The sequence below is a fragment of the Gracilinanus agilis genome, chromosome 3, assembly GCF_016433145.1.
Source record: "Gracilinanus agilis isolate LMUSP501 chromosome 3, AgileGrace, whole genome shotgun sequence".
NCBI lineage: Eukaryota > Metazoa > Chordata > Mammalia > Didelphimorphia > Didelphidae > Gracilinanus > Gracilinanus agilis.
The window spans coordinates 356277921-356300837 of NC_058132.1; the positions used below are offsets into that span (position 1 = coordinate 356277921).

General features: G+C 39.3%; 1 protein-coding gene across 1 annotated transcript in view; it reads right to left on the reverse strand.

Annotated features, from left to right (window-relative positions):
- The window catches only part of PLCXD2 (phosphatidylinositol specific phospholipase C X domain containing 2), a 92764-nt gene extending 72069 nt beyond the window's left edge, over positions 1–20695 (reverse strand). The window contains exon 1 of the mRNA XM_044666788.1: positions 20527–20695. Coding sequence (XP_044522723.1) covers positions 20527–20695 — 169 coding nt within the window. The remainder of the gene's footprint in view (positions 1–20526) is intronic.
- Between the last annotated feature and the right edge of the window lie 2222 nt (positions 20696–22917).

Below are 22917 nucleotides of genomic sequence, written 5' to 3' on the forward strand. Positions count from 1 at the left end.
CTGCTCTCTCTCTCTCTCTCTCTCTCTCTCTCTCTCTCTCTCTCTCTCTCTCTCTGACTTTGTCTGTCTCTCCACTCTTCATCCCCACCCCCTTGGCCCCCAATCTTTAGAACAATATTGCAGTATACCTCCAAAGTAAGCAAATGAGTGAGGTAGCTGTGTTTCTCTTTCCCAGGAAGGCAGAGGACCTAAAACAAAAACAATCCTCAGCAAAGGAGATGTTGAGAAAATTCTGCCCCCTAAAGGGGGGGCCAAGTGAATTTCCTTAACCCTGCAGTTCTTTTCACTGGCTCTAGGTGACTGACAGTTTGACTCCTTGCACATCACCACAACCTAGATGTTTAAACGATTGTCAGTCTCTATATAACCCTCATATCACACATAATCAAATCACAACATATTCATTCTTGTGTGATGGAATCTAGGGATTTTGCTTTTCTAAACTTCAATGAGGTGTGCACAGGATGCTTGGCCTCCTTCTCCCCCTTTTGCCCTGTTTTGAGCTTGACACCTCTTCAAAGAACAATCCCCAAAACTGTAGTATTTAGAACTGGAAAAATAATGAGAGGAAAATTGAGGGTACGGATGGGGGAAATGAATGGTCAACAAGAATTCATTTTAAACTGAAAAGGAAATAGACAAATGCCCTTATTCTCCTTTGAAAATTATAACAGAGTGACAGTTAAGAGGCATTATAGATCAATAGAAAGATCCGGAGAGCGGAGGTCCTGGCATCCAATTTGGCCTCAGACACTTATTCCTAGCTGTCTGAGAGTAGTTGGACAAGTCATCTTACACCTCCCACGCACACTGACCAGCCTTTATCACTCTTCTGCCTTGGAACTAATACACGGTATTGATTCTAAAACAGATGATAAGGATTTTTAAAAAAAGATAATTATAACTGCTTAATAGAGTGTGATTACAACTTTAGATATAACAACTTGTAGGTCTCAGTAACTCAAACCTTTTTCCACGTGCCAGCATTCAAATGTTTTCTAATGGAGTCCCAGGTGGTATCCAGTCTTTCTATGGCTCTTTAGCAAATGTCTAAACTAAATTCCCTTAGGTCTTATACCTTCCCAAATGGGCAAACAGAAGCTTCTCTGCCCAATTACATATGCAAATAGTCAAACCATTTTTAGTCATAGCTTTTCCTTGATCTAAATTTGGTTTATTATTGACACAGATACTTTTCATACACACCCATCCATTTATTAACTGGGTAAAAATAATCCCTCTTCTGCAAGCCTGGTTGGAGGCCTTAATTAGTCAGCATCTGCAAAAAGGCATGAGTTTTTGTTTTTTTCTGAAGAGTAAATTATATTCACTAAGGTATTTCATAATAAGGCATGTCTTTTCTCTGAAACTGAATAACTTTTTCTTTTACACTCTTAAGTCTGTCTAAGAATCAATAAGTACTGTTTCCAAATAAGAATGGTTAAGGCATAGGCAGTTAGGGTTAAGTGTCTTGCCCAGGATCACGAATTATGGGAAATGTCTAGGGCCAAATTTGAACTCAGACCCTCCTAACTCCATGCCTAGCTCTCTATCCACTGAACCACCTAGCTGTCCTGATTAGGATTTTAATAATGGCTTAGGTAAGTTTTGAAGATGACCTTCCATAACTATATGAACAAGTCTGGTTATATGTTAGAAACTCATTCCTCACAGCCAGAAGCTTTGAAATAAACAGTCACAAATGGAAAAAATAAACATAAACAAGTTATAAAATGATTATATTAATACTCTCATGACAAGGCAGCATAGTGTAGTATAAAGAGCAGTGGTGTGGCACCTAGAAGAGCTGATTCTTTCATATAGTGGTTGTTTGAAACTGCTTGCCCTTTCAAGACTTTGTATGCCCATATGTAAAACGGAGATAATAATATTATCTCTCCTCATCCCTTGAGGTGATATGAGAAAAGCGTTCTGTCAACTAAACACACTTTAAATGTAAGCTTTAAAAACCTTAAGACCTGAGATAATTGATCAGGAGTATATTTCATGCGACCTTAGAAATGGGTTTTGTAGATGTTGTAGTCATTAGCACAGGCTAAGTATGGAGGGTGATCATCCAGAGGTGAAGGGCTTGTAAAATGTAGGTAAAAATATATTCCAGTGGAGACATATTTTATTTCTTCCAGCCTTTAATGCATGACTGGAGTAGCAGGGATAGAAGGCCAAGTGATAGGGGTAACAAAGCAATGAAACTAAACATGGAGAAGTTCAAGAGACAACAATTACAGTCCCAGAGAAACAGTATTTTCCAAAGCCTCAGGATGTCTGGAAAAGCCAAAATTCTGGTCACCCCTAATCTATTGGGAATAAGTATATGAGTTTTATTTAACTATTAATAAATAACAATGATGATGATGATGATGATAATGATAACTAAGTGGTACCACAGTAGTTATAACACTGGAGTCAGGAAGACCTGAATTCAAATCTGACTTCAGATACTTACTAACTGTTCAAACCTGGGCAAGTCACTTAACCTGTCTGCCTCAGTTTCCTCATATGTAAAATGATTATCATAATAGCATCTACTTTTTGGGTTTGTGGTAAGAAAGAAATAATATTTGTAAAACACTTTGCAAATCTTAAAGCATTATATAAATGCTAGCAATTACATGGCACTTTAGAGTTTGCAAAGCAAACATATATTTACAAACATTTTCTTACTTAATCCTCACAGCCATCCTGAGACATTTATTATTTTTATTTTATAAATGAATAATCAGAGGTTCAGATAGATTAAACCCCTTAGCTAGAGTCACACATGTGAAGATGGGACTACCTCTCAACTGCCCATTTTAGATTTAATAACCAAAAGCATATACACCCCACTTATCCTTAAGTGGGGGAAGTCTGTGACCCATGCGTGCAATAGTGGATGACAAATCAGAATCAACTGACTGCCCCCTGGGCAGTCCTAAGCAAAGCTTTAGCTATAATTGGTCCACATAAAGTGGAAGGAAGGTACAGGAAGTGATGAAAGGAATGGTCTTTAAAAGTGGCAAGAACTTCCTGTGAGGAGGTCTTTCACCTTCAACTTGTTCCTGGAGGAACTCCTGCTTGGAACCTGGGACTGTTCATGGATTTTCCCTTAGAACTGCCACGTGGATGAGTGAAAAAGACTGACTCCTTTTCGTGGCTTGTTCTGGAGGTACTAGCCTCCAGAGAGGCCCCTCATCTTGGAGGAGATCTCATTTTTGCTAAAACCCTTGTTTAATTTACCTCTGGGCCCCCTTTCTGGGGTCTCTTAAGCCTTGCCTGGTTTGGACCAGGCCAGAGTAAATATCTGCTCTCTTTGATTTTCTTACTTTCACTCTTTCTCCTTCTGTAAATAAACTACCATAAAAAGTCATTTGGAATTGAGTAATAATTCCTGGCAACCATACTCATGAATTTAGTCCAACCCTTTTATTTTTACCTCTTACATTCTGGCCCTTACACACAGATAATTGAGAATGGGGCAGGATTTAAATCCTGGCTGTCACTAAATTCAGTTCTCTAGGAAGTAGGCCATAGTACACTAGAGATGCATTTATCATTTCCTATATACCTAATCTAGTCTCGCTTCATATGCTTCACCCCTGAGTCCATACTACCTTGGCATGGGCATCATGAGCCATGATGGCAAGAACTTGTTCTTTTTTAAAAAAAGATTTCCTAAACCCTTACCTTCCATCTTAGAATCAATACTAAGTATCAGTTCCAAGGCAGAAGAGTGGTAAAGGTCAGGTAATTGGGGTTAAGTGACTTGTCCAGGGGCACACAGCTAGAAAGTGTCTGAGGTCAGATTTGAACCCAGATTTGAACTCCCATCTCTAGACCTGGTTCACAATCCACTGAGCTATCTAGCTGCCAAAGCTTGCTCTTTTTTTGAGAGACAGTAAGGGAAAGATAATAGGATTTTAGTATAAGTCAGAAAAAGAGTCCTGAACCAATTGGCTTTGTTTAGTTCTGTGCAAAGCATGACAGAGTGTTTCAATAAGTGGAAGGGAACAAACATTTATTACACGCCTATTATATGTCAAACACTCCACTAAACCCATTACAAATATCATCTCATTATCTCATTCATTGGCAAGCACTTTAGAATTATTGCAGGCTCTTCTCTCAAGCAAGACCAGGTTCTTGCAGTCATGCTCCATATGAACCAGCCAGGGTACAGAATTATAATCCACAATGCTCATGGCAGCATAGCATCACATCAAACCCCATTTGCCTAAGGGTATGAGGTCTTATCTGTGCCAAATGTTGGCGGCAAGAACAAGAAAGAAGCAATTCCAGGAACTGATAGGGTGAGGGCTCATAAACGGAGAGTATGATGAATCTTTAAAATGGAGACAGTCCTTCAAAAACAAGGCCTATGGGCCTTTGTAGAGCCCACATTAGTTAGATCCTCTAGATTTCTCTAGGCCTATCATATTTCCCCAGGTGACCAGTGGGTAAAGGTAGCCTACAAATATGTTGTTGATAAAAGCCTTAAGCATTTTGAGTTTGTTATTTGGCCCCTTAAAGCCATTCCATTTCCCTTATTTCCTAGACAACAGAATTGTGCTGTGGATCCCTGGGAAATCCTAAAGACTACTTAGTATAATTTTTTTTTATTATATAAAATAAAATACAGAAATTGACAAAGGAAAGCAATTATAATGAGATTCAATTGTCAACATATTTTAATTTTCAAGTTTATGGACCCCAGGTTAAGAATTCCTGATTAATGCTATACAACTGACCTGTAAGTTCTTGTTGCCAGCAAAATAAGGCCTGAAACAATTCTACATAGAATGTATCAGATATCTATTATGCTTCAATAATGTGATGATAGAAAGAGTAGCCAGACTCATCTACAGGTTGGAGTTGTTTCTATACATATGTGACAATAATATACCTGAGACACAGATGAGCTTGGAGGATCTTTTCCTTATAACTGGTTTTATTGCCTGGTTTGGCCACATGCATCCATCAGCGCCATTGTAGGAAGAGTACATATGGACACCATTTCCCCCAGGTATAATAATAATAGAAACATAGATGGAGAAGGAGAAGGGACAGCAAAGGCCATTTTGTCAACCCCTTTCATTTTTTAGAAAAGGAAATGAGTCTTAGGAAAACCCAAGATCATAGAGGTTATGGCACAGGAAAGATTTGAACTCTGAGTTCAAGTTCAGTCTTTCTTCATCTGGGCTACACAGATACTTCCAACATTATGACCACTGTAGTCTGTTCTCCTCCCTCTCTTCTTTCACTGGGCTAAAAATAGCTTCAGGCATCTAGACTCAGAGTGACCATTAAGTCATGCCTAATTCCCAGTTTCCTCTAGATCTTAAATGAGGGATGAGAATAAGTAGTAGGACATGAGATTTTTATGTAATGCTCAGGAAATCTCCAGGAGGTTGGATGACTTGGCACTCCCCAGTATCCTCAGAGGAGGTGCTTTATTAACTCTTTACTCCAGTAAGTAGCTAAGTGGCATCATGGGCAAAAAGCTAGGCTTGGGGTCAGGTAGACCTGAGTTTGAAACCTGCCTCAGACATTTGCATGACCTTGGGCAAGTGACTTACCATCTTTTAAGTTTCAACATTTGTAAGATAGGCATCATAACAACAAGGTTGTGGTGAGAATCAAATAAAAATACTTAAAACTTTATTCAAAATTTGAAATGCTATTATAAATGTAAGCCATTATAATTATTAGGTCCTTACTGTACTTTTTATCATACTAAGTTCACTCTGTGGGCTGAGGGCTTCAACTGGTCAGACAGCCTTAATATTCTGTCTTCAGTCCACATGACACACCGTTCTTCCCTTATCTCTGACTGTATTTCTTTGTAGCTTTCACAATTCAATATTCTTAATCATAAGTGAGAACCTTTGCAAAATCAAATGTTAAATCGAGACTTTTACCTGAAAGCTGTTTGCATAACTCCAAAGACAGAACATGACCTTATTCCTGGACCAAAGATCTAATCTTCCTAATCTTCTGGGTAGTTTCATAAAATCCCAAGTTATTCTCCCCTACGATCCCCATGATCCCTTGCCACCAGAAGTTATATAGAAGGATTCTCTTCTTGCCACTGAAATGGGAGTATCTCTACATCTTGTATAATTAATCTCCACTATAATTTAAGATTGTGGTAGGAGCAATAGCTTTAACTAAATTTATATAACCCTTTAAGATTTGAAAATGCTTTACAAATATCTTTTTTTATCCTCACAACAATCTTGGAATGTGGGTATTGTAAAATTTAAATTAATATCCAATAGCTCCAAGTATTATATTTTATAAGATTTATTAATAATCACTTGAAGTAGAAGAAATAAAAGAAACAAAGTACAAAACTTAATTATGGCCATGTATGTAAAATTCTCCTACCTGGCACTCATCCAATCTCTACCAGCCGCCTTCCCAGGAACAGAGCGAGAGGGAGGAGCTACACAAAACTTATATCTTCCCTATGTTAGTTTATGTAACTAGATAAGTAAATGGGATGCTGGGAGAGTGAGTCCTGGGGAGCAAAATTCTAATTACACAGTATTATTATCCTATTTCATAAATGAGAAAACTGAGGAGAATGAAAGGTAAGTGACTTCCCTAGGGTTACATAGCTAGTTAGTGTTTGAAGTAAGATTTGAACTTGGGTCTTAGTCTAGACTAGTTTTTCTTTCAAAGATGTTGAAACTGTCATTGAAACTTAATTGGTTCAGGAAACTAAGACTCAGGTCATTAATATAATTTCCTGGTGGCCTAAGTCCAAACATCTTCTTCAAACATGTTCTTCAAACATCTGACCATCACAGACAGCACAAAAAGAGGGAAACTATACCCAGCTGAATCAACAGTATATCCTTGTTGGGAATGGGGTATTCAGGCAAGACTAGCTCCTCTGGTTGAAGACTTGCATAGCCCTTTAAGGGCTGCTCATCTACCTTTGGTGTCATCTACCTACTCTCACCCAACTCTCACTTGTGGCTGTAAGAAGCTATAGTATGTACAGTGGCCACACTCCAGCAAAACTGCCTTGATAGATGGACTAAATGAGGCTGAGAATAACCCATCTGTGAGTGGGGGGGGTGTACCCCAAATACATGAAGACTTCTCTCAGCAGAATGGGTGGATGGGAACAAAATTTATCAAAGGCCATGAAGGCAGATGCTATGGAACACTTAGAGCTTGGTCAAACATTGAAGACACCAAAGTCATCCACTGCATTCTGGGCCATCACCAGTTATCCTAACAATTTTGCACAACTCTTGCCTCACTTAAATCCAACTCACGCAAGTCAAGACATTACTCTTGTGATGTAATTGGTCCTCTTTGAAAATGAAAGATCAGTAGCAACAATATTCTTGGTGAAAACCCTTTCCCTTCTGGGACTAAGTTATCCTCTTTTGCTAATGGTTAGAATTGTTTATGAATGCTTCATTTCATTCTAGTCTCAAAGATAAACTTTTTTTAATTTGAAATTTTTAATTAATTGATTGAGAATATTTTTCCATGGTCACATGTTCTTTCCCTCCTCTCCTCACACACCCCTCCCATAGCCAATGAGCAGTTCCACTGGGTTTTACATGTGTCATTGATCAAGACCTATTTCCATACTATTGATATTTGCATTAGGGCAATCACTTAAGAGTCTACATCCTCAATCTCAAAGGTAAACTTTTGGACCAGTCTCGGGCAGGCCTGGCCTACTCCAGAAGTCAGTGACTTTTCTCCAGATGATGACCCATTCCTTGGACTACTAGGCCAGACCTACTCAGACTCTGCAGATAGTACCCAGATGGAGGAAATGGTTCTCCATTCTTCTTTTATGCAACATTTCCTAGTCTGAGAGTTCTGGATCTGCTGTCTGAGACATTTAATCCTCATGTTGCATCACCTCCTGGATTAAGCAGGGATCTTCAAGAGGATGTCACCAAGTTCTAGTTCTCATTGTGGTTTGAAGAAACAGGCAAAGGTACTGGATGAATAATTGAGAAGCAATATAATATGGTGGATGGGCAGTGAGGTGGAACTAGGTGGTCCATCAGAACTGGAATTAGGGAGACAAGTTCTAATCCAATCCCCAACACTAGATGTGAGATGCTGGGAAAGTCATTTAACTCTGTTTGCCTCAGTTTTCTCATCTGTAAAATGAGCTGGAGAAGGAAATGGCAAACCACTCCAGTACCTTTGCTAGGAAAACTCCAAATGAGGTCACAGATAATCAGACAGCTGAACAACAACAAATAACATAGTGACTAGATTGTTGGAAAACCTGCAAAAGTCTTGCCTCTGACACATACTGCCTGTGTGACTGGGCAAGTCACTTTACAGGGCTTTAGACAACTCTCTGAGACTAAGTTGAAGAGAAGATAATGTTTTGCCTTGGCAGTGGGGCTTTTTCTCTGGGAATTCTCTACATTGATAAAATCTAGTAAAAAAAATGTTTAGACTCCCTTTACCATTTAACCAGCTGATTAGGTTGAGTACTATAAAGAGACAAACTGTTCAACTGTAAACCATCCCAAGAATAGGGCCCATCATGCCAGTGAGATAGAGACTAATAATAATAGGCAATAAAAGCATTATTTCATCAACCTCTTCTATCCTTGAATGAAGTCGGTTTCTTCTGAACAGATGTTGTGATATCCCCCAGACCAGGTGATTAATGTGCTCTGATTCGAGGCAGTCTTATTTTTTTTAAGCCCTTACTTTCAAACTTACTAACAGCTCTAAGACAGAAAGACAAAGGCTAGGCAATTGGGGTTAAGTGACTTCCACAGGGTCACATAGCTAGGAAGTCTCTGAGGCCAGCCAGATCTTCCTTACTTCTGGCCTCTTGCTCTGTCCACTGTGCTACCTAGCTACATGTTTGGAAACAATCTTCTACTGGAATCATGGCAAAAAAAATGAATTCAATTCAGTCAACATTTATTAAGGATGTTATATCTAGGGTACCCCACTTGGGGTTGAGGATAAAAAATTAGAAAGAAAAATAATCTCAGCCTTCGCCTATAATCTAGTGGTTGGGAGTAGAATGGAATAGATATAACATGGGCAAAGACAAATAAATGCAAGCTAAGTTGAAGAAGGAAAGAATATTATTAACAAGAGAGATCAGAAAACTTTTCCATAGGATCTGGCACCTGAGTGGAATTGTAAAAGAATCTAAGGATTCTAAGCAGGGTGAATTTCCAGGCAAAGGCACAGAGATGAGAGAAGAAATGCTGATTTTGTGAGGGGCCCTTGATGGTAACATTGGGCCATATAAAACCATGGACAACTAGCCAAGAAGTGGCAGGGGCGGTTCTCCTTGGTGATGAATTTACAGCAGGAGGCGAGTGAACATCACTATGCCTATCTCTCCGGGACCTCTTCCTTAGTCAGCACCATCTGTTGCTAGTGGTACCCTTGACTTATAGCTGCTGAAATGTTTCATTCACTCAGGCAGCTGGAGGATCCCCATAACTTTCAACACTATACAAATTACAGGGACAGTAATTCAAGCAAGGTGAAAAAACATGAGAATAATTACAAAAGCTATTCATGAAATATTGTGCCAATATATATATTTTATTAAATATTTATAAAGTCCTTTTTTTGAGAAGAAATGTATAGTGGAGTCATGGACTGAAGTTTAAATCCTACATAATATATTCACTAGTTTTATACAGTAACCTCTCTGAGACTCATTTTTAAAATGGGGAAAATAATACTCAAATCACCTACTTAAGAGGGTTGCAAACTAGTTAATCATATGGCATTTGTTTATTTTTTAATTATTTTTAACATTGTTTTTCTAAAACTTTGAGTTCCAAATTCTTTCCCACTCTCAGACCTTACCCTTCCTACTGAGAAGGCAAGCAATATAATACCTATTATACAATGAATGATAAGCATTTATTAAGCACCTACTATGTGCTAGGGACTTGGGGAACAATTATAGACAATGAAACAATCCTTAGAACTAACATTTTAACTCTACATGGATGTTAACAAGAATGTTTTATAAATCTTAAATTTTATAAATGAAAGTTTTTATACATATCATCACACTCAATCCCCACAATAACTCTGAGAGATTAGTACTACAGCAATATTATGAGCAATTTACAAAAAATTAAGACTTAGATAGGCAAAATGATATTTCTGTGGTCATGTAACTTTTTCTTGTTCTGTCATTTTTCAGTCATGTTTGACTCAGTGATCTTTTGGGGGATTTTCTTGGCAAAGATATTGGAGTGGTTTGCCATTCCCTTCTCCAGCTCATTTTATAGATGAAGAAACTGAGATGAATAGGGTTAAGTGACTTGCTCAGGGTCCCACAGGTAGGATCTGAGTACAAATTTGAACTCAGATCTTCCTGACTCCAGGCCTGACACTATATCCACTGCGGTATTTAGCTGCCCAGTCACATAGATTAGCAGGCATCAAAAGCAGAAATTTATTAGAGTTCTCACCCAAAAAGAGAGATTTAAAAGTACAGCTGCATTTTCTATATGATCTGGGAGAATTGTGATAATTTTTTTCCCCTCACAAGTGTTTTATACTTGGCAGCTTGATAAAGAAACAACATTTTGTAGCCCAAATGAACTCCTAATATTATAAGGTATGTACATATAAATAATAGGTTAAAATACATATTTATCTACATACTTAGACACTTAGAGACTTAGTTAACACCTAACATCTAACAACTTCAAAACTCCAGATCAAACACTTTTAAAAATATTCTTTGCCTGTGGGATAGCAGCAAGGCTGTCAGACATTATATAGACTCCAAGAAAGTCTAGCTAACCTTCCTGGATCCATGTCAAGTCTTCTATCTTTTATTATTCTCTCCTCATAGTACTCACTGAGGTGGGGAAAAATTGTAATTTATTTCTTATCTCCTTTTTCCAGCATTGCAGCGGAAAGCCTGTCTGTTTATTTCTCCCTCCATTTGAGCTTCTAATTCTACTCATTCCTTTTCCTTTGATAATTTAGTGAATGTGCTGAAAAACAGTCCACCTACCCCACTGACCTTGATGGAGACAACCAAGACAACAGAAAGAAAGTTGTATTTAGACTCAGAGAACCATCCTTCCTCTGGCATTTAGTACCTGTGTAACCTTGGGCAAATCAATCTATAAAGCGTTTATTAAACACTAACTGTGTGTCAAGGAACTGTGCTGAGTGCTAGAGATACAAGGGAAGGGGACAAAAAATAGTCTCTGCTTTTGGGGAATGCACAGACTAATGGAAAAGACAACATGAAAACAACTAGGAGAAATGGGAAAGTGTTAATGGAGGGAAGGTACTAGAATTCAGAAGCACTGAGAAAGACTTCTTGTAGAAGGCAGGATTTTAGTGAGACTTTGAAGGAAGTCAAAATAATCAGGCAAAAGAGATGAGGAAGAAGAGCATTCTAAGGCATGGGAGACATCCAGGGAAAATGTCTGGAGTTTAGAGATGGAGTCTCTTGTTTGTGGAATAGAAAGGTGGCCAGGTTCACTGTGCATGTGAAGTTTGGGAAGTAGTAAGAAGACCAGAAAGGTATGGAGTGGAGGGACAGATTATGAAGGGCGCAAAGCAGGAATTTTTGTGAAACTGGAGGTAATAGGGAGTGACTTGAGTTTATTGAATATGGGGATGACATGGTCAGACCTATGTTTTAGTAAAGACACTTTGACAGTGTTTATATTTTGAGGTACCTGGCAGCTCCTGTGTCTTTCTTTGGATAGTTCTATTTCCATTTCTAGAACCCAGTATCCATATTTCTATTTCTACTTCCTTTTCTAGAACCCAATTTATGATCAAGTCAATAGCTGTTGTGGTATTGTATCAGTTTTTATCAATAATCCAGTTCTAAGTAAAAGTTTTCTAAAAGAAGACTACTACAATTATTGTTATGATCAGTTTATTCCAAGACCTACTTCGTGGTTCAGGATAGAACCAAACTAGAATCAATACTTTTTATTTCAGTTGACCGAAAAATAAACTTAATGAAACCTATGAGTCAGCTCTAGAGTGATGGATAGAACTCTGAAAACCCCAAGATCTGGATTTGAATCCAGCTTTATTCATTATCTAGGTGTACAAACCTGGGCAAATCACTCTGGACCTGTTTACTCGCTAGTAAAATGAGTGGGGTTGACCACACAACCTCTAAGGACCCTTCCAGCTCTTTATCTAAGTATGGTTCAGTCAAGGTTCCATTCCTTATGCTATACTCCTTCTTCCCCCATTTTTATTTTGTCTTTGTGCCATACAAATTAGAAGTGAAGGTGGGAGTACAGAGGCAGCATATGGTAATGGGAAGAATACCAGACTTGATGTCAGGGAAGATGGATTCTGATTTTATTTCTGTCACTAGCTTTGTGAACTTAGATAAATAACTTACTTGTTATTATCTCTGAGTTTTAATTTTTTTTAACCTGCAACACCAGGTTCAAATACACAGAGTTATAAAAAGGCTTTGAAATTGGTAATGGGCTGTGTCAATAAGAGGTATCATTATTGTTGTTTTTTATTCTCCAGGTGATAAGAAAGTATTTCATAGGGAAAGGGAAGGACACCAGAAAGAGGAGAAGGAACAAAATGGATTGTTCTCTTGCCAAGGATAAAAGAAAATGCTGCGGGAATGAGAAAGCTTCATGGAAGGGTCTATAAGGAAGGAAATGACAGGAAAAAGAAATTCTGTAAAGAGATGGGTTAGGTTACAGTAAGGCCAGTGGATAGGGCAAAGGTGATAGAAAATAAGAGCTAGGTGAGACAGAGACCTGGCAGGGAAGATGAGAAGCTCCTATTTGAGGAGTGAAAGAAGAAGCCAAATTTAAAAGGTTATTAATTTTAAAAAGAAAGTGGCTCTAGCAGTCCTGATTTCTCCTAAGAAGCCTATTTCTGTCTCTTATACGTGTCTGATATTATGATACTTGTTGACTTAGAGTCCTTATCTATACAAAAATATGATATCTAACATAGTCATGGAGATATTGTGTTGAATAAATAAAGAAGGGGCATAAACATTCTTTGGCTTGACCAAAACTTGCAGTTATTTGTAGTCAGTGAAGAGAAGAAAGGAACCATATATGGTCATAGTGGTTATAGCCTCAGGTCTGGATTTCAGATCCAGTCTTAGAACTTATTAGCCATAGCATATGACCCTGGACCAGTCACGTAATCCTGTTTGCCTCAGTTTCCTCATCAATAAAATGAGCTAGAGAAGGAAATGAGAAACCACTCCATTGTCTTTGCTAAGAAAATCCCAAAAGGCATCATGAAATTTAACATAACTGAAATAACTAACAACAACAACAACATAGTTCTTATTGTAGTAGGCAATGATGACTACAGGCAAATTGAATGTAGATAGGATAGGGGCAGCTGGGTAGCTCAGTGGAGTGAGAGTTGGGCCTAGAGACAGGAGGTCCTAGGTTCAAATCTGGCCTCAGCCACTTCCCAGCTGTGTGACCCTGGGCAAGTCACTTGACCCCCATTGCCCACCCTTACCAATCTTCCACCTATGAGACAATACACCGAAGTACAAGGGTTTAAAAAAAAAAAAGAATGTAGATAGGATAAATGAATCACACAATTTATATAGGGAATACATTCTGTCTGGTCTCTAGTTACAATTAACAAAACACAGAAGAAGGTTTAGATTTGGCAGCTAGATGGTACAACTGATAAAACATGAGAGTGGGATGCAGGAAGACCTGAATTCAAATTCTGCCTCAAACACTTACTAGCTCTATTCCACTAGACAAATCTTTTATCTCCTGCCTACCTTGATTTCTTCCTCTGAAAAATGGAGATAATAAGAGCAACTATCTTCCTGAATTGTTGTGAGAATCAAACGAGGTAATAGTTGTAGAGCTCTTTGAAAACCTTAAAGCACTCTATGAATACTAGATATTATTATTTTTATGATTATTATCATTAATATGTATCTAGCCCATACTAATGAGGAAACAGGTATAAAATATCAAATTACTTTCCCATGATCACTCAAGTTATAGAAGTGGAAAAATTAGTATTAAAGTCCAGGTCTCTTTGGATCCCAAAAGAAGTACTTCTCATTGCATTGTACTTCCTCTTACAAAATGTCTTATTTGAAAGAGAAAATTAAGAAATTGCTTATAGACATAAAAAAACGATCCGTTCAGGAGAATACTAGAACCAGCTCATACTGAGAGCCTATTGTTAAATTTTCACAGTGAGCATTTATGCCTTAGAAATGAGCAAAATGCTACAAATAGGGTTTCCTTTACTCTTTTATTGATTGTTTAGGCTTAATAAAGCACTGGAGAAAATATTAATAATGCAAATTAAGCTTAAAATTGTGTCAGATGGGTATTCCCCTCCCACCTCCATGCCCAAAAGATGGCTATTAAATATTTACCAGCACATTTCTGGTCCTATTCATCTTTCCATTTTCATCCCTAATAGTATTAAAAAATTTAAAATCCAAGTGTACATACAGAACATTAGATCTGTAGGGGCTCTCAAACTTATCTCATTCATTTTAATATGATTCCAAATCCACAATTTGGGAGTCATCTTTAACCCCCCACTCTCCCTCACACTTCATATCCAATTGTAGCATCATAGATTTGTAGCAGAAAGAAACTAGAGAGGTCATCTGGTCAAATCCCTTCATTTTATGATAAGAAGAGCATAGCCCAGAGGGCTTAGTGAGTTGCCCAAGATCATATAGGTAAAAAGTAACAGAGCTGGGGTTTGAACCTGGGTCACCTGGTTCTGAATCAAGAGATCTGTACTGTACTCTGGACCATGTTGACTTTATCTCCACAATACGACCAGCATCTCCCTTTTATAATATCTCTTGTATTTCTTCTGTCTTCTCTACTCATCACATAATCTTCAGTCAGTTTAGGCACTTGATACTTCTTGCCTGGGATATAATGTTAGCCTCCTAGTTAGTTAGTCCTCCTGTTTTATCTTCTCTCTCCAATATGTATTATAAACAGCTGACAAAATAATCTTCCAACAAGGTCACTCCTCTACCTAAAAATCTTCAGTAGCTCCTTGTTGTCTCTAGAATGAATTGCATGCTCCCCAGCTTGGTATTTAGAGTTTGTCATAATCTGCTTCAAACTTACCTTTTTAAATTTATTTCATATTATTCTCTTTGATCACTAATGATCACCATCCATGACGCAGATTTTATGCTTTAGGTTTTCAAAACATTACATACATGTATGTACGTATGTATATGTATACATATACATACATGTATGTATGTGTGTATGTATCTTTCTCACATCAGGCACAGCTAGGTGACATGGTGGATACTGCTGGGCCTGGAGTGAGGAAGATCAGAATTCAGATCTGGCCTCAGACACTTACTAGCTGTATGATTCTGGAAAAGTAATTTAACCTTATTTGCCTCAGTTTCCTTATCTGTAAAATGAGCTGGAGAGGAAAGAGCAAACAACTCCAGTATCTTTGCCAAGAAAACCCCCGATTGGGTTACAACCCTGGGAAGAAGGTGCTATCATCATTCCATTTTGCATATGAGGAACCTGAGGAAGAGAGAGTTTAAGTAACTTGCTCTACTGTCTTAGGAGGGATTCAAACCCTGTTTATCCTGACTTCAGATATAGTGATTCAGTGCCTTTTCTATACTGCTCCTTTATATACTCTATGTTCTGTCCATATGGGCTTTTCTTGCTGTTTCTTGAACTCAGAATCCTTGTTTCTTCTCTCTGCTTTGCAGACTAACTCCCCATTCCTGACATATTGTCCTCTCTTAGAATCCTTAGCTTCCTGAGAGATGCAGCTCAGATGCTGCTTCCTATGAGATGTCTTTTTGACTCCTACTAGTTGCTGGTATCTTTTCTTTCCTTGAATTATTTTGCATTGACTTATGTATATATGTTACATCCTGCCAGTAGAATATTGGATTGTAGGTAACTTGAGGCCAGAGACTTTTTTTATTGGAGTAGGGGGTGTTGCATTAGTACCTTGCAAACTGTAGACAATTTTTTTTTGCATTAAATTATTGACTTAAAATGAAGAAAGAGATCCAGGGTGAAACGAAATTCAGTCACACTAGTTAATTAAAGGCAGAGCTAGGATTAGAAACTAAGGGGTCTGATTTAGTCCCATGTTCTTCCCACTATGCCACAGATTTTACCTGCTAATGAAAGAAAAAAGGACAGCTTAGCAGATTAACAAAGAGGGGGAAAACACTAAGGCATACACTCACTGTTTAAAAAAAGAATCCACTATTCAGGAGGCAGGTAAAAGGCAGTGTATAATGCATGGAAAAATGCTCTTTCATAAGCCTCTGGGACAACAAAAGGCACCACACTTTTCTCTGCTGTTAGCTAAAATAATGCCTAGAATTTTTTAAAGCATGTTTGTGTTTTAATTTTCAAACATCTAACCTTTATTTTTCTGGATTCTTTTAAACTTAAGACATTGCACTGTGATTCTACAGTGCTGTGAAAAATCAAAGAGATGTTTGTTAAGCATTTCTATGCCTTATAGTGACACTGATCATTAACAGGTGTTCTCAACAGTTGCAGAAGTGACATAAGATGACAAGGCTATGTTAAGAGGATACACGCACATGTGTTCACACATATCATGGTCTTAAGCAGATATAGCAGGTGCACCCAAGCCTCAACCTAGATATAGTTCATCTCAACCTAACAGTAACTGTCTGAACCCCTTGAATCCTCCTCCCTTGCTCCCTTCAGTCTGACAGATCTGATCCTTCTCTGCAGATGGTAGCCAACTCTGATTGATGGACTAGCACAGAAAAATATGAGATCCAATCACTGAGTTTAAAATTATAAACCAGCTTTACCCCCAACTTAAGACAGAGGTACATTTTCCCCAGGATAAAAATGACACCTCTCTCTCTCTCTCTCTCTCTCTCTCTCTCTCTCTCTTTCTCTCTCTCTCCCATCCTCCCTTCACCTTCTTCCTCTCTCTTCCTCCCTTCTCTCTCCCTCCCTCTTTCCTTCTTCCTACTCCCTCTCCCTCTCCCTCTTTCCTTCTTTCCCTCTCCTTTTCCTTCTCCCTCCCTCTCCCTCTCCCTCTTTCTCTCTCCACCACTTCTGTCATTCCCTTCTTTCTTCCCCTTTTCTCTTCATTCCTTTCTTGTATCCCTTTCTCTCCTTTTCTCTTCCACCTTTCCTCTCTTTCTCCTCCTCAGTACCATAAAACGTCTAGCTCACTTAGAAAATATAATTTATAAGAGAGAGGTTTCGTGTAGATATCTTTCTCAATGCTTCCATTGGTATAGTGCTGATTCTTTTTAGATTCTTTTACTCTGCACTTTCTGAAGGTCTTCTGTGTTTTAATCATTATCTACTAGGATAGATTTTTAGAAAGAATTAATAGAATAGAGTCATTATTGTCTAGCCTTTTTTTAGGGGACATCATATTTTCAGGGCACTCTGGGGGAATAAAAAGGAAATGACAAGCTTTCTTAGGAGCTTCCTTGCCTCTTTGGGATGACTGATAGTCACATCTCTTTCATCGTTTCATCTTTGGCAAAGTAACCTAGGACAGTGACAATTTATGACCATAAAGATTCTGTGATGAATAAGATCTTAGGCATGGGGAGATCCCTTAGCTGACTTCTTAATAGGATTTCCTTATCTGCACAAAACAAGATAGGAAAATTCCCATGATGCCAAGGACATTAGGCAGAATTACCAGTGGCAGCAAGTCACTCTCCCTCCCTTCTCCTAGGAAAGGGCAAAAATGAAATTATCCCCAAATTAATAGCAAATGCATGATTCCCTTCTGTTCCCACTACTGTGACAACTGAGCTTCAGGGTCAAATCAACCATCAGGGTGCTGATCTCAGGCCAGTCCAAAATATAATGAGACAGGAAGAAACAACAACCTGTTTACATACCCTGAGTGGCAGAGCTATGCAGGCCCTGCCTAAGATTCCATTCTAAATGACAATCATATGCTAGCCATACCAAACCATGAGGCAACTCTACTATAATAAAGCTTTCTGGGGTAATGACTAATGCTAGATGTGTCAGGGATAATCTTGTGTTGACTCTGTAGATTGTAATTAAAGATAATAACAATTATAATAATAACCAACATTTGCAAAGCACTTTAAGGTCTAGAAAGTGCTGCCACTACATTATTATAATAAAAGCTAGCATCTATATAGCACTTTAAAGTTAATAAAATACTTTGCATATATTATTTCAATTGATCCTCACAGCAGTCTGCTGAGGTTGGGTCTCTTATTGGCACCATTTTACAGATGAAGAAGTCAAGGCTGAAAGAGGTTAAGAGACTTGTGCAAGATCACATAGCTATTAAATGTCTGAGGTAGGATAGAAATCTAGTCTTCTTGATTCTGGGTTTGGGGTTCTATCAATTATGTGAGATAGGTACTATTACTAGGGCATTATATAAATGAGAATTCTGAGACTCAGATAGGTAGAACCTTGATCACACAGCTAGTAAGTGTTAGAAGCAACAAAAGCCATTGTTGTTCACTTGTTTCAGTTATATCAGACTCTTCATGACTCCATTTGGGGTTTTCTTGGCAAAGATACTGGAATGGTTTGCCATTTTCTTCTCCAGATTATTTTAGAGATAAGGAAACTGAAGCAAAAGGATGAAATGATTTACCCAGGGTCACACAGTTAGTAAGTGTCTGAGGTTAGATTTACTAAAGTCAGGTCTTCTTAATTCCACTCCTGGTGCTCTCTCCACTGTGCTACCAAGGCTCAAATCCAGGTTTTCCTGAAATCAGGTTCACCATTCTATTCCCTGCAACTTTTAAAAACAATTCTAAGGCACGACCACCAAGCATTTTCCAAAATAGCCAAAGCCAATAGCTTGCAAATTACAAGCATATCTAACTTTAAAGAAATTTGCCAAACCAGGTAATACGTTACTTTTTTCATCCAAGAGCAGGAAAGGTTATGGCCTCACTATTTTTTTAAACCCTTACCTTCCGTCTTGAAGTCAATACTGTGTATTGGCTCCAAGGCAGAAGAGTGGTAAGGGCTAGGCAAAGGGGGTCAAGTGACTTGCCCAGAGTCACATAGATGGGAAGTGTCTGAGGTCAGATTTGAACTTAGGACCTCCCATCTCTAGGCCTGGCTCTCAATCCACTGAGCTACCCAGCTTCCCCCTATGGCCTCACTATTAATTAAATTGCATGACAGGGGAGGCAGTTGAGGAATATGAAGAATGTGAAGGCAATCTACTCCTTTTTCTTCTTCTTCTCTCTCTGTCTCTCTCTTTTAATAATTAAACTCTTACCTTCTGCCTTAGAATCAATACTGTGTATTGGTTTCAAGGCAGAAGAGTGGTAGGGGCTAGGTAATGGGGGTTAAGTGACTTGTCCAGGGTTATACAGCAAAGAAATATCTGAATCCAGATTTGAACCCAGGACCTCCCATCTCTGAGCCTGGCTCTCAATCCACTGAGCCACCAGGCTGCCCCTTCTACTCCTCATTCTTGATCAACAAAGGAAGATATTAAAATCTGAATATGGCTAAGGACCCTCTGACTAGTTGGTACCAAGGTCAGGCTACTCCGGGGGCTTTTGGACACTTGCATGATGACCTATGGGAATAACCTGCTAAAGTCATTTCTATTTTTTTCAAATCAAAGAAAGGAATACTGGGAACCTCATCCCTGGTCTTACAAACAATGCTCAGTGAAAGAGCATCATGGGAATTTGCCTAGGTCTGTTTTATAAAGTTCATCCCATTCTAAATAGATCCACTCTAGAATGAATAACCTTATTGGTTTGGAGGGAAAAAAATGGGAGCCCCCTATATCACTCTGGATGGGAATGATGGCAAGGTACAAGTTCCCTCAGCAGAGTGATAGTAATTAGAACAAAAATCTGGGGCCCCTAGTTCAAGATTGCCCAAAGTTCCAGGTTAAAGACAATACCTAAAAGAAGACTAGCTCATCACACCTGATGACGACTGCTTTGTGCCTGCTTGTGATGAGTGCTTACATTCTCTATTTCTGTCTTTTCCAACAAGTGAAACAGATGTTCTCTAAATTAGTTCCCAACTCTGCATCTGCTCTCTAATGCTGAGCTATTTATTGTTTGCTCCTCAAAGAAATGAGGTCAACCAACCAATTAAAATGGAAACATTTCTCAGTACCAGATTCAATGCAGTTCTGAAGTTCTCAGATGAGATGCTCACAAGCCACCCCTTTTCTTTTAAAGAAACAAGTAAGCAGACCCTCTCTCACTCTCAATTATCACTTCCAACTTCACAAGAATAACTACATCTTAGAAGTATAATGTCAAACCAAAAGAAAGAACATGTATCTCCCCCATTCCCACCTGTCCACTCTGCAACGTATTCACCAAGACAGTACATATAAATCTCTCCATAAAACTGTTTCACAGGTAAGTTTGAACAACAACAAAAAATAAGGTTAAGTTCAGGCAATTAAATTGTATTTCCCCCCCTCCCTCATATGATAGAAAAATAGCCCAAATCCCAAACACTGTGAAGGCACAAATACATTCCAGGAATAAACAGGAAATCAGAAGAATACCTGGGATAGCCAGATTGGAAAGGGGAAGTGTGCTGAGACGAGGAGGGAGTGAACCCATCCAGTCGGCATTGCAGACTTCCACGGTCTTTGTCCCTCCTGAGTTGGGGGAGCATATGGTCCCCATCCTGAGTTTCTTCTTCGCTTTCCTAAACGCTAGCATTCCTCTCATCAATAAATCATCTGTTCTCAGCCTTCAGTCTACTCAGTGAGCATCACCTCAAGCTTTGCAATCCTTTCAGGGTCACTCTTCATTGTCATCGCAGCCTTCCAAAAAAAAAAAAAATGCCCTTCTGGCTAGAAGTAGTGTGTTGGGAGTCTGTGGCTCCTTGCACACTGGCCTCAAAATCCCCTGTCCCTGTCCTTTCTATCCTAGCGCAGTCGCTCCAGACACTTAATCTCTTCAGCTCCAGCTTGGTTAAACTTCTTACATTCCCTCCCAAGCAGGGGAAGGTAGGCCTGAGCAAATAAATGCCCAAGGAGCACCTTTACCCAGAGGCATGCACAGGACAGGTGCACAGGCAGCATATGCATAATCCATATAGCCTGGTGTGCGGGCACCATATGCAGCCTGATGAATGCTAGTGAATGTGCCACTAGGCTGTTGCTACATCTGCTCCCCCTGCCCGCAAATCATTCCCACAGCTACTCAGTAGAGAATTCCCCTCAGCGCTGCAGCTTCCTGAAAGGCATCCAGGAGTGTCATAGACAGCAAGCCAATTCCCCAGCAGCCCCTCCCCTACTACGCCCGGCCCCATTTTCTGACTGCTTCACTGCAGGGCAGATTTGCATGGCAAGGCAGGCAGCGATTGGTCCGTGCCAGAGGAAGCTACCATTGGCCGGCTTCCTCTTGGACTGTCTGTCATTTCGATTGCTGCCTCTTCCCTCCCTCCCCCTTTCTAGCCTCTCTCCACGGACCAGCAGTTACAGGAAAAACCCAAAGTAAGAGGCTATTTATTTACTTATTATTCCATGCCCAAAGCTTCTTTTTCTTCTTCTTCCTGCCCTTAAATGCCGTCAATAATTCAAGTTGCCCAAGAATATTTTTGTAAACCTCCAGGATCGGGGTACTTTACACCCCACTTCCCACTCCACCCTTAGGCACTCATTCGCGGAAGGGAGTCCAGAATTCTAAGGCAAATTGAGGAAGGGGGCTTGTGAGCTCTGCATCCCAGGTCTCAATAGGGGTAGCTACAATTCTGCAACTTGTTTACAAATATTAAGAAATTAAGGTTCACGGACACAATACAGAGCAGCGGCCGTGGGCTTTCATTTCTATTTTACAGACGAGGGAAATAATAATCCCCTACTTAGACAGATTTATCAGGGTTTCCCGATGTCAGAGGCATGTCAAGCACATTTTCTCGTTTGTGGAAAAACCGCTGAATTTGGAGTGCTGAATCTGTATTCGCTAAATAAGGTCAAATGCCCCCGCTCTGCCAGTAAGATTACTATTACCTGTGTGACCTTGGGCTTTTAAAGCACTCTTGGCTTTCCTTTCTTGAGGAGATTGGATTACCTGACTTCTAAAGTCCCTCGCTGCTCTAGACTGAGGAACCTTACAGCAACTTTGTGGGGTATGTAAAATGAGGTAATACGACACGTCCAATTTGCAGTGAAATGGAAGTCTATGGTTATTCGGCAAGATAGTAGAATTTAGAATTAGAATGGAATTTAGAGATAAACTAGTTCAATCCCCTCATTTTACAAATGTGGAAATCTGTCAAATGGCTTGCCCAAAGTTACTCAGATGAGGGGCTCTGGGTACTACTGACTGTGACAAAGAGGAGAACTCAGCTTGGAATGTAACATAAAACTCTAGCGCTCCCTAGCCACAAAAGCCAGGTTTCCTTATTCAGTGTGCTCTTCAATAAAAGTATCTCTTCTCATCAAGAACGATACAAATGTGACTTTTGAATTCATTTCCCCAACCGTAAGTCTCAAAAAAGTAGAAATCTTTAGTCCGGAAAGCACCATTCATTACCTCCCCACCAATGCTTCAAAGATCAGTAGGCTAGAGTTTTGCAGTGACTCAGGGAACCCCAGTGGGGTGAAGGAGGTGACACCACCGGTTAACACTTCAAAACAAAACAAAACATCTGAGGTGTTCATATGTACAATTAGCACATGACCCATGTCACCAAGGCAATGTTGGCTGCTAGACAGCTGTGCTCTCCATTCCCACTTCTCCAAGTTCTCCCACTTAGCTTTTCTTTGCTCTTTTGTGACACAGCCCCTTTTTTTATCCATCAGATTTGGCCATGATCATTTGTTTTAAACAGTTTATTTTACTTAATTCACTCATCGAAAAAAATGTTATGAGGGAAGAAACACTGGCTCTGGTGTCAGAGGACTTGTGTTCAAATCCTAATTCTCTTGGGGCCCTGGGTAAGT